At 33.5% G+C, this 12,724-nt stretch overlaps 1 protein-coding gene across 1 annotated transcript; it reads left to right on the forward strand.

The window, feature by feature from the left end:
- Positions 1 to 246: 246 nt before the first annotated feature.
- Positions 247 to 5,990, forward strand: nop5 (nop5 ribonucleoprotein). The gene is made up of 5 exons (XM_085194183.1): positions 247 to 436; positions 924 to 1,000; positions 1,269 to 2,417; positions 3,014 to 3,137; positions 5,016 to 5,990. The coding sequence occupies exons 1-5, from the start codon at positions 392 to 394 to the stop codon at positions 5,370 to 5,372; spliced, it is 1,752 nt and encodes a 583-aa protein (XP_085050309.1). The 5' UTR covers positions 247 to 391; the 3' UTR covers positions 5,373 to 5,990.
- Positions 5,991 to 12,724: the final 6,734 nt, after the last annotated feature.

Raw genomic sequence — 12,724 nt, forward strand, 5'->3', positions numbered from 1 at the left:
ACATCTTTAATAAGCATGCCTTACTTCTTTAACTAGTAGATATATGTATAGAAAAATGTTATAACTTATATAGTTTAGAAAAAATGTTAAAAGTATGCCCAAAATTTTATTCCTCATTTTTCACTTACAACTTTAATAATTTTAATTTATTTTACCAAAATATTTTTCTAACAAACTTCTAAAATATAAAATTAAGCGTCTATCTCCGCCATGTTTGAACGAAATGTCAAAAGACTAGCACGCTAGGCGCCTGTCAAAGTCAAACCCTCCCGCGATGCTGAGGCGTCGTGCTAGTAGCAAATGTTAAATAGCGAAAACTCATACATTATTGTATTTAAACGTTATATTTTACTGTAGTTACATCGTGATAAGTGCATTTTGAATTGTTATCATGTTGGTGTTGTTTGAAACTCCGGCGGGATACGCTATATTTAAGGTAAACGCTGACACGTGTTGATTATAACCTAAAACTTGTATGGTAACAATCTTTGTCTTATGAAATTTTTAATAATAAATATGATTTAAATAAACTAATAACACTGTTTAGGTAATGGTAAATTGTCATCAACAAAATGCACATGATATAAGAGCAAAATGAGCATCTTAGAACTTGATCAGAATAATATGTGAAATACTTGGGTTGTGTACCTTAAATTAACTTTTATTGTAGTATAATAGATTCATAGCTTCTTTGTTATACATATATTTGATATAGTATGTGTGTTTTCTAAACTAGCATATATTACATGCGTGGTTAGGTAGCAGGGTTTATATATATATATTTATTTATTTACATCTTGTTACACATGTAGAATGACTACATCCGTTATGCTCTTTCTTTTTAAAAAAGTAGAATCTAACCAAGCATTCTATAGGAATGCTGAACAGCAAATATTTTTATTTATATTTTTTTTTTGTTTTAGTTACTTGATGAATCCAAATTATCCCAAATAGATGATTTGTATCAAGAGTTCAATACACCAGAAGGAGCATCGTCTGTGTAAGTGATAGTAAAGTAATTTTTAATGTTTTTATCTGTTTGTCAATGTTCTAAATAATTCTGCCACATTATTTATAGAGAACACTTGAAATGTGTATGTTGTAGTATGTAGTTATGTGAGCTGGTGCAGTTCTTGCATAGATGTCTAAGGATTACAACTATAGTGAACTGATGGTAAATTTATGTTCAAAAAATGTAACTTCTTAATTTTATTTATTTGACTACCTTTTCTTTGTTGTACTTTGTCTAATATAACATTTTATTACAGTGTGAAATTAAAGAACTTTATCAAATTTGAAGATACCACCGAAGCATTAGCAGCTACTACTGCAGCTATTGAAGGAAAATTATCTAAAACTTTAAAGAAAGCTCTTAAAAAACATATCTGTAAGGATATCCAAGATCAGTTACTTGTTGGAGATGCTAAGCTTGGGAGTGCAATTAAAGAAAAGTTTGACTTACAATGTGTTTCAAATTCAAATGTGCAAGAGTTATTGAGATGTATACGGTCACAAATGGATAGTTTACTAACAGGGCTACCTAAAAAGGAAATGACTGCCATGGCACTTGGTCTAGCCCATTCGCTATCTAGATATAAACTAAAGTTTTCTCCTGACAAAATCGACACAATGATTGTTCAAGCCCAATGTCTCCTTGATGACTTAGACAAAGAGTTAAATAATTATGTAATGAGATGCAGAGAATGGTACGGCTGGCATTTTCCAGAACTCGGCAAAATTATAACTGATAATACTTTATTTGTCAAAATAGTTAAACTTATGGGCACAAGAGACAATGCGGCTCAAACAGATTTGTCTGACATATTACCAGAAGACTTAGAAGAGAGAGTTAAGGAAGCTGCCGAAATATCAATGGGAACTGAAATTTCTGATGATGATATAATGAATATACAGCATTTATGTGACGAAATCATTTCTATCACAGACTATAGGACACATTTGACAGACTACTTAAAAGCTAGAATGATGGCAATGGCGCCTAATTTAACAGTTTTGATTGGAGAACATATAGGAGCTAGGTTAATTGCTCATGCTGGGTCATTGATGAACTTAGCTAAGCACCCTGCTTCTACTTTACAGATATTTGGTGCAGAGAAGGCTTTATTTAGAGCGTTAAAAACTAAGAAAGATACACCAAAATATGGTCTTATATACCATGCGCAGTTGGTAGGGCAGTGTAGTACGAAAAATAAGGGAAAGATGTCTAGGATGTTAGCAGCTAAGGCAGCTTTAGCGACTCGAGTGGATGCTTTGGGAGACGATGTGTCTTTTGAACTTGGTGCTGAACATAAAGTGAAATTGGAAAATAAACTGAGGCTCATGGAAGAAGGCAATTTAAGGAGAATAAGCGGAACAGGCAAAGCTAAGGCGAAGTTTGAGAAATATCACAGTAAATCGTGAGTATATGTTTTATGATTTTAGAATTGCTAGGTAAATTATCTAAGATTATTTTGTACTATAGACTCTGCTTGCAGCTTCGTTTGCTTTAATATATAGTTTCATTTGTTAACTGAATTACTTTAGTGGTTTAGTAAAAATAATAATGCATTTTAGAAACCAAAATTGGAAACTAAAGCTTCAGCTCATTCAATAAAACAATTATTTTGTACCAATTTTGTGAAATAAATAATTTATATTATAATAACCTATTTTAATAAATGTCAAGGGAAGGGAAGTGAAACTGCATTAAAATTGGTTCCACGGTTACTATACAAATGCATAGAAATATAGAAAGAAAATTTTAAAACAATTGTTTTGGCTTGTTTCTAATACATTTAAATATACTTGCAATAATAGTTTTTCTCACAGATGTTCCATGTAAAGACTGATCTGTTAGTTTTATTATATGTATAGACAATTGTAGTTTTTAAATCAAAATCATTGTTAAAGTAAACGCATTGTTCAAGAGAATGCAAAGCTATATTGAATTATTTTGTATAACAGAATTACTTATAACCAAAAATTAAATAATAATTTGTTTTTCTTCAAACAGTGAAGTATTTGAATACCCTACGGCAGCTGACAGCACATTAGATAAGAAACCCATCAAACGAGAGCATTCTCCAGATGAAGATGGAGTATCCTCTAAGAAGATTAAACTTGAAGATGAAGGAGAGGTCAGTGATCTTGTGACTTTTTTTACTGTTTTTTTTTATTATTTAAAAGCTATTTTTCGAAGTGCAGTGTTGAGTTCCACTACTCAACACACAATGCTTCAAGAATTCGGCGGAAAATGGAAAGTGGAAGTGTCTGTGAGAGTGAGAGATATCTGTGAAATGGTGTTGTTTGCAGATGATACATCTTTAGTTTTTAAGGTTAATAGACGGCAATTGGAAATTGACGATGTAAACAATGCTCTTTCTAGGATATTACACTGGTTTAGTGCCAATAACTTGCTTTAAAATAGTAGTAAAACTAAATGTATCAGGTTTTTTACTAAGAATGTTCAACAAGTAGAAACCAGGGTTTTGATGAACAATAAGGAACTTAAAGTAGTTAATGAAACTGTTTTCTTAGGTATAACATTAGATGCTAAGTTACAATGGGGTCCGCATATAGAAACTTTATCTGGTAGACTTAGTTCGGCAGCGTATGCTGTCCGCAAGATTCGTCAACTGACCGATGTTGACACCGCGCGTTTAGTATACTTCAGCTATTTTCATAGCATTATGTCTTACGGCCTATTACTTTGGGGCAGTGCCGCTGACATAGATACCATTTTTGTGCTCCAAAAACGGGCTGTCCGAGCAGTCTATAAAATGGGTCCACGGGAGTCACTAAGGAATAAATTCAAAGACTTTAACATCCTCACACTACACTCCCAATATATTTATGACAACTTAGTATATGTGCATAAAAATATTAATAAATTTAATAAAAACAGTGACCTCCATCAACATAATGTAAGAAATAAAAATAAGCTTGCTGTGCCCTTCTCTAGGCTCCATAAAGTGTCTCACTCATTCGTAGGTCAAAGTATACACTTTTATAACAAACTTCCAAACGACGTGGTTAATTTATCACTGAACAAATTTAAAAAAGTGGTAAAGCACAGGCTCTGCCAAAAAGCTTATTACTCTGTTAAAGATTATGTTCGCGATAAAGATGTTTGGAAATGAGTTGCTCTATTTCTTAGTTAAAATTGTTAATTGTGATTTATAACAAATGTTGGCATTTAAAAAGAGTGGCCATGAGTTTCTTTGCCTGTATCTTCTCATGAGCTCAACCATTTGAACGGGCTTTTTTCAAGTCAAAATTGCACATTTTTTTTTTGGTTATTTTGTTTTGCATTTTTTTATCTTTTATGACATGTCCAAGTGAATGTTAAGCATTTTTATGGAATAAAGATATTTTGACTTTGACTTTGACTTTGACTTAATGGGGATCGGAGTATCTTAACACTTTTAGTCATCTCATTACTTCACACAGCTAAAGAAAATGTGAAACTGAAATAAATATATTTTTATTTTATTTAACACTAGGTTCTGAGGTTCCCGCAGTCTATCCTCCTATGAATGGGGTACAGTGTAATGCTAAAAAAAAATTTTTTTTGTTTGGATTATTTACATAATTATATAAGCTATGTGCAAGTTTTATTTTTAAATTGATAAAATATTTTAATCAAAGTTTTAGTAATATTTAGGGAAAAAAAGAAATGAAAATATTAAAGCGGCATTGAGTTCAGCCAGTCAACACGCATTCCCTCTGCCTCACCTGCTGTGTGCGGGATACAGCGTGAAGCTGATAAAATAAACATAAAATATTTGATTCCCGGAGTGGGATCGAGCTCACAACTGTCGCGATTATAGTCGCATGCTTGTACTCCTATGCGGGGACGATCTGAATATGTTATACATTTTTGAAAATATTTTGCTTTGTTAGTCTGATATTATATAGAGTGGAATGTTTTTTTTTTTCTATTATTTATTAGCAAAGTAATGTCACCCGTAATCCACACATAAATAATTCTAAAATGTATTATTTTTAATAATCAGGTAAAAGGTAAAAAAGAAAAGAAAGTAAAAACGGAATCTGATCCAGACTCAAGCGTAAAAATGGAGCCTAAAGATGATACCGAGAATGGTGACACTGAAGTTTCGGAGAAGAAGAAAAAGAAAAAAAAGAAGTCCATAGCACCTGAAATTGAAGTTGAAGCTGAAGCTGAAGTTAGCGAAAAGAAAAAAAAGAAATCTATAGCACCTGAAGCTGAAGCTGAAGTTGAAGTTAGTGAAAAGAAAAAAAAGAAGAAATCTCTAGGGCAAGGTGGAGATGAAGTAGATAATGCAGTCTCTGAACCAACAAGTGAAAAGAAAAAAAAGAAAAAAAGACAGTCTAAAGTTGATGATGAATAAATGCGTTATATGAATATATTATTATAGTTTTTATATTGTCTTGTCACCTTTCGTTGAGAAAAACAGTTTTTTGCTATACTGTTAATAAAGGCTATACTGTTAATCAGACCTTTTCTTGCGAAATAATTTGATTAATACCGTTATATTACAATTACAACCATTTTGAACCATTAGAAGGTTTAAATGCAAATTATAGAAGTTGCATACACATTACTACAACTTACACCTTACAGCATGAAATATCTTAAGTCAAGTTGTAATTTTAGTACAAATAATTGTTGACATTTTGGTTAAAAATATGTATATTAAATTTTCATTTTGTCTCCAACAAAAACAGATACGAGGAAAATATATTTCATATTTTGAAAGTATATCCTAAGAAAGAAGTGCAGTTAACTCATAAATATTAAAAATGTCCATATTATTTTGGATTATTATTATTATTAAATTGAGTCACTAATTTCTATTTTTAATGTAAAATCTGTTTTTTTAGGTTAATATGTTATAAATATAAGCATTAGAAGCGAATTAGTTTATTTTTTTAACTTCTGAAACCTCGTAGGTTTTATAAGATAGGCGAATACGTGTATTAAGAGTAATAAAATATTTTTGCCATTATTTCTTTTTTATTTTTGATCTTTAATTTTTAGAGGTTCACGCTTTTCCCAGCACTAGGTCCCCGGTCTACAGAGATCCTAGAGTTAAGCACTCCGTTCCTAAATCTCTCATGTATCATGTATGATAATATTTTAAAAAATAAAGTGTCTATCTGTTGATACTGTTATGTGCAGTGCATTTCCAAGTCCAAAGTCTGAACCATAAATAGGAGGTAAATCTTTTATTTTTCATAGAAATTAGTGGTTTCCGGGTAAAAAAGGGTAGAAAGGCAACCCTTTACCGTCCCAGCTTAGGACCACTGATCCCTAATAAGTGGACCTTTCCTGTCTTTTTGTATGTATGTATTACTTCGTATATCTACTAAAACAAAATATAACTATCGCAGCGAAGTAGACGGACTGATTGTAAACACGATAGACGTGGATTCGATGTCAACTAGAAGGAATTAATTAATTTGACTTTTGGGTCACCTAGAGACAATTCATATGTTCTATTTTAGATAAGTAGATATTTCCTTACTACTCTTATAATAGTTAAATTATATTATACAAACTAATAATTATTTATTTTAATCTTTACATTCAACTTATACTATGTTTACCTAGTCTACAAGTAAAAATAAACTGAGTCACGCGTGACAATTCATCAAAACTTGTAGGAACGTACCTACTTCCAATGTCTTATTAAGAGAACTTCAACATTCACCCCTTCCGTCCCCCCTTTCCACCCCTTAAACTTGAAGAATTTCCGAATTAACTCGTCAAAGTAATAAGTCAGTATAGGGGTGGACTCATAAGACGCAAACAATACACGGTGTTCGTGTAAATAGGGCTAACCTGATAATTAGAGAATGGACATATTTTTTTTGGCATTTGCTCCTAATATCCGTTTCAGGCTGTATCCCCCAGTTGACCCCTAGTGTTCTCGGTTATCTCTATCGTAATATATACATATATATATATATTAAGATAGAGATAGAATGAGAATGCAGAATGCACGCGCCGCACCGATTCCACTGGAATCCCCGGGAATCGGTGCGGCGTGAGCGGGGTGTCTACCGTGTCAAAATTGATTTTAAATATTGATTGATTGTTTAATATAACACTACAGTGCATAATAAATGTAGATTATACTTTTTACGCATGATTTGATATTAAAATAATTAATAAAATTATCAATACTATTTACAAATAATTACTAAATATTAATTTATTTCGTATTGAGTTTTCGTAGGTTCTCGTGTAACATTATAAAACTAATTTATTATTTAATTTTTATACGATTTTCTATCGAAATAATTATACAAATATAAATAATAATGAAAATCTTAATAAAAAATTTAACAGTATGTTCGATAAGTATTTTAGTTAATGGCAACTATTACAATGTTTTTAATTATCTGTGTAAGAACAGAAAATAGCCGCGGAACGGCTAAGTTCTTTTGTATTTACATTATTTTATTCGACTTTAGATGTTGAATAATTATTAAGTGTTTTAAATTATTTGGATGTTGTTTAATATTAATTTTTATCATTAATCGGATTTCTAAAATTTGTGATGAATATTTCGTGATCGTGATGATGTGATTACTGAGTATTTTTCTTAAATGTTAATCTATTGTGTGTCAGTATTTGAGGGTACTGTCAGAACATACATTCTTTTAAGACATTTCAAACAAATGTTGAGTTTTTAATATTAATTATGATGTAAATATTAGTGGTAGTAAGAGGAGAATGCGACAACGACGATGTAAAACTAATGTTGAATGTAAGTACCTATCTATTGTAGTTCAATATCATTTTGTGTGTTAAACATTTTGAATATAATTTTGTGGGTGGTTCAATAACCATGCATTATTTTTAAATAATTTAATAATAAAGGAGATACAATTGAATATTATGTAGGTACTACAATATTTTAAATAAGTACATGTATACAGGTCGAATTGATAATTTTAATTATCATGCCGTTTTTTGGAGGCTACTTGAGTGGTGGAACTCAACGCCGCACTTTGCCTCGACACCAGAAAGAAGAAAATTGAAATATTAAATATTTCACTTCCTCGAGTGGGAATCGAACCCACAAACTAGCATGCTTACAGTTAAAATTTGTGCCACTGTCATCAAAAACACGTTAACAAAACAATAAATACGTGAAGAAAAAAAAACAATCTAAAATCAAAAGTCTTAAAATGTTTTACTACCCAGATAGGCCACTTTTACTGTTAGATTCATAATATGTACCTGCTCCAAGTTTATAAGGCGTAGAGCCGTAGACCGTAGCCGTCCCGTCGCGTCCTCCCGATACGCGGATGGAAGGTGAGTGGGGATTAAATGAAATATAGAGTTTAGGTGCCATTGTGTAGTTGCAGACCTTGTTTAGTGCTCTCGTGAAGCTTTTCCTAAATACGGCCGTTTTTAAGCTTTTGAAGGCTTAAAAAGCCTGGGTCTATTCAAAAAATTGTTTCGCTTTGTGTTATTTTTTTTAGCTTCATCCCGTATACTGCAGGGTAGGCTTCATCTCCCATAGTGCCGGGTAGGCAGAGGGAACCCCGTGTCCCCAGACACTTTGTTTTTCGCCTTTCCGTCCAAATTTTGAAATATAGCGTGTTGAGTGGCGGAACTCAACACTGCACTTTGTCGTCTCATCAGAACTTGGAACTGAAAATAAATAAATCGCCGTGAAAGCATAACAACCACGGCCATTGTAATTTATATATGTATTCATAACTACAAATATAAAGAAATATTTTCGACCAATATGTACATTAGAGTACTAGAATTACAAACTAAAACATTAAGGGAAACAAAGTGATATATTTAAATTTAGTTTATCCCATACAAAGCCTCGAGGCCTCCCTCTGACAGGCGACGGCGACGGTAATAAGCACTTTGTCACTTCGCGGCGTTTTCGGGACATTTGAACAACATTTGGAGGAAAATGTTACGTTTAATTTATGTCCAACATAACATTTATATGTTTAGAAATATAATTACAAGATTTCAATTTCCGATGTTTGAGCTGTTGTCATTTTCCTGTATTTATGTTGACGTCGTGTAGCGAGACAGCATATGACAGATTTTTTATTTCATTTTGAAACCAGACGTGGCGTAGGGACACACGTGCTACTGTTAACGCGACAGGTTGAGGATTCGCTTCCCACTCAACGATTGAGTCCCTTCCCTTCAGTTATAAAAAGAGAGGAAAATGAAAATATGGTCTCGCTCTGGTAACGAGGCAAAGAGCGGTGTTGAATTCCGCCTTTTAATACGCAGTGTCTGCAGAATTAGGCGGAAAGTGGGGAACGGAAGTATCTTATAGGGAAGGGTCTTAAAATTAGGATCCCAGGAGGGAACCCGGGATCCTAATGTTAAGACTGCTACCGTGATATGTGCGGGATACGGCGTGAAGCTAAAAAAAGCACGTTCTGATTACAAAGTGCGGCATTGAGATACGTCATTCAACAAGTAGTATTTTGAATCTGGGGATTGTCGGATTGTCTTAAAACTGTCTTCTCTGCCTGCTCTGCCTGCTCTGCAAGATACGGGATAAAGCTCGAAGAAGATGCATCTAAAATGAATAAACTATACATTTTCTATGTCAACAAAGATAATACAAGGTCTCATAAAGTAAGATTGAAAATAAAAGTCACGTTTAATTTGTGTTTTCCATGTTGCGGGCGATTCACAATATTAAGTTGTAACGGTATCGCGGCCGACTCCCCGAGGGCAGCAGTAACTTCTTGATTAAATAATGTCACCGACGCGACGTCTGTTCGCTACAGTTATTTCTAAGTTTGTTATGAAAGCTCAATTTTTTTTAATTATTTTTATATGGAAAATGATATTTTTATAAAGATTTTATATTTATCCCCAGACGTTCCTCCAGTATCATCGATTCTCTGTTCTCGCATGTCAACCGAGGTCGGTCTCCCCCTGCCTGATCTTACCGCAGTTATAAAAAAAAAAAAAAAAAATCTTGGCAATTGATTAAATACGTTACAAGCAATATTTAAAAGGATTCGTGCCCTTGTTCTTTAATATTTGAAAAAGTTAATTAAAATTACAAAGTCTTCCCTTCAGATTGAGAAAAATATATTAAAATCATTTCTAGGTAACTTGTAATTACGAGTTCTGTTTATGAAATTGTTTAATCCATTGTTTAATGGTCGTGGCGTAGTGGGATAACGTCTGACTGTAAACACGGTGGTTGTAGGTTTGACTTTCACTCAGGGGAATGAATAATTTTAATTTTTTTTCTTTTTCATATGAAGTGAAAAAAATATTCTTAAAAAATATGTGAGGTGGTCACACACTAAGGTGGCATTTGTCTGAGTATAATTGAATATTCATTAAACGAACTACCGCCGTCGATTTCCTAGTTGCCTCGCGTACTGATCTTCTTGTAGGAGCTGACTGCTTCTTAGCTCCTGGTGTAGTGCTCATACTTCAAAATCTTGAAACATATGTAGATCCTAGGTGTAATAGATTTCCCCCATTGAAATATGTATGTTGCAGAGTTACAGCGGTCTCACAAATCAATCCTAAATATAGTATATAGATTCTCTCTAGAGGATTTGAGGTCGATCGAACGCGATGTGTCCGTAATACGTTATGGAATTTACGACCGTAGATTGCTTATAAATTTTACAAGTTCAAATCCTAGGTAATGTATTGTCTTTATGCATTTGTATACATACATATATCGCTGAAAGGTTGAGAGAATTTAGCGTTCAGACAGATATATCGTTCTCCGTTTTCTATTTAATAAAGGCGGAACCTAACGCAGCAATTCTCTTATCGGAGTAGAATCCAAGTAATTTAACTAAGTTGCATATCCCGATTAAACCCACAACTAATGCATTTACACCGAGACAATCTGTGTCTACATTTCCTTTGAACATAATTATTGAAAAAATTTCTATTTCATAAAATCCCAACCTACGGAAGGATTTTTTAAGGCCGTCGTGGTGGCACAACTCTCAAGAGTGTCGATCGAACCCACAACCGGTCGTGTTTAACCCACCTTGCGCCACCCATGACTGGCCTCAGTACATACATTATGGGTTTGCAATTAGACGGATTGTACAAAGATAATTCAAGCGTTGCGAATATCTTTAAAAGCGTAGTAAGTTGAGCGCGGATAATTAGCAGGCCTTTGGATAAACATATAATAGTTAATTGTGAATTGTTTCTAAACAACTGCGATATCGACATATTGTTAACTAATAGCGAGATTGTACCACACTGAATGAGGTACATTGCGTTTTACAAAAAATATTTATTTTCTTTGTTTTTTATTTTGTCTTCTCTGTTTATTTATATATATAAATCAAAGTGACACATCTACATCTTCAGCACCTGCCAATAGTAAGTAATCTAGCAATGTAGTAGAGGCGCAGGCCATCGTGGCGCAGCAGTAGGCATGATGATTAACTGTAAACGTGAAAATTGTGAATTCGATTACCACGAGAAACACCGTTAAGCTAAAAGAAAGCTTCTCTCTATCTACCCTGCAAGCGGGAAAGAGCGTGAAGCTCCAAAAAGATAACTAGCAATGTATACTGATGTGCGATATTTAACGCTGTAGATGAAAGCTATATACAGGACAATTGTCGTTACTGTTCCGAGGATAAACCATCCCCAATTAGTTCAGAATAAACTAATTTCGAATCGATTTGCCTTTAGTTGTTGGCTTGTGTATCTGTTTGTTCGCAGTGTATTATAATTTGTAAGGATTAACGAGGCCTCCGTGGAGCAATGGGACTGATTGTAATCACGATGTTTGTGGGTTCGAAATATTAAAATTATTTTTATTTCTCGCTTTTGGTAGGCAAAACGCGGCGTTGACCCCCGCCACTCAATAAGTCTGCTCACTCGAAAAATCTGAGAGTGGCAAACGAAATGTCTTAACACGTAGGTTCCCTCTAGTTACCTTGCTATGTTGGTAAAAACGTGAACCTGAAGCTGATATTTGGTAATAGAAAGTCACTTGCCTTGTGAAGAATGAAAAAGGATAATGTATGGAGATATGCTTTATCCGCTGGATAGTCACAAGGCTGATACGTTTAACCAAATATATGAGAATTTAAAAGTATTTAACTAGTAGTAAACTGCAGAATTAAAGTTAAGTAAAAAACAACAAACGATTATCCAGTAATTACTCCACAGAGCCACATCCCGGGAACAATGAACGCTTAAAGAACAATAACACATTATTTTACACAAATGAAGGTAGTTGTATATTATAAACAATTGTACAGAAAATAGTGTTCCCGTACTGAGAAGAACTAAATTAGTCGCGACCGTGAACTGTTACCGGAGAGGAGAGTAAATGTTACGGTTAAATATGAAAAGCTTTTTAGTTTAAATTAAAGTTTTCTATTTACGAGTATACTCGGATTGTCCTTGCTGGTTTTGTTGTTTAATTTGTTGAGTTTGTTTTATAATTACTTAGAAAATGTATAATAAATTAAAGGCACCAGGCCAGCTAAGTTACGAGGCAAAGCGCGGCGTTGAGTTCCATACATTGAGTGGGAATCGAACCCAAACCCGTCATGTTTACAATCAGACGCTGCGTCATAATCTTCAATTCATTCATCTATCTACATTAAGCATTGTCATATAAAGAATGTTTCAACGAGGCTATTTTCCAATTTCATCCACTACGTAATAAGTACTCTTGTTTCTTTTACACAGACGGGCTGAAGAGTAATGGAGGGCATCGAGTGTAGC

Source organism: Heliconius melpomene, chromosome 1 (genome assembly GCF_056956725.1).
Source record: "Heliconius melpomene rosina isolate 202511_hmr_F chromosome 1, ASM5695672v1, whole genome shotgun sequence".
NCBI classification, from domain to species: domain Eukaryota; kingdom Metazoa; phylum Arthropoda; class Insecta; order Lepidoptera; family Nymphalidae; genus Heliconius; species Heliconius melpomene.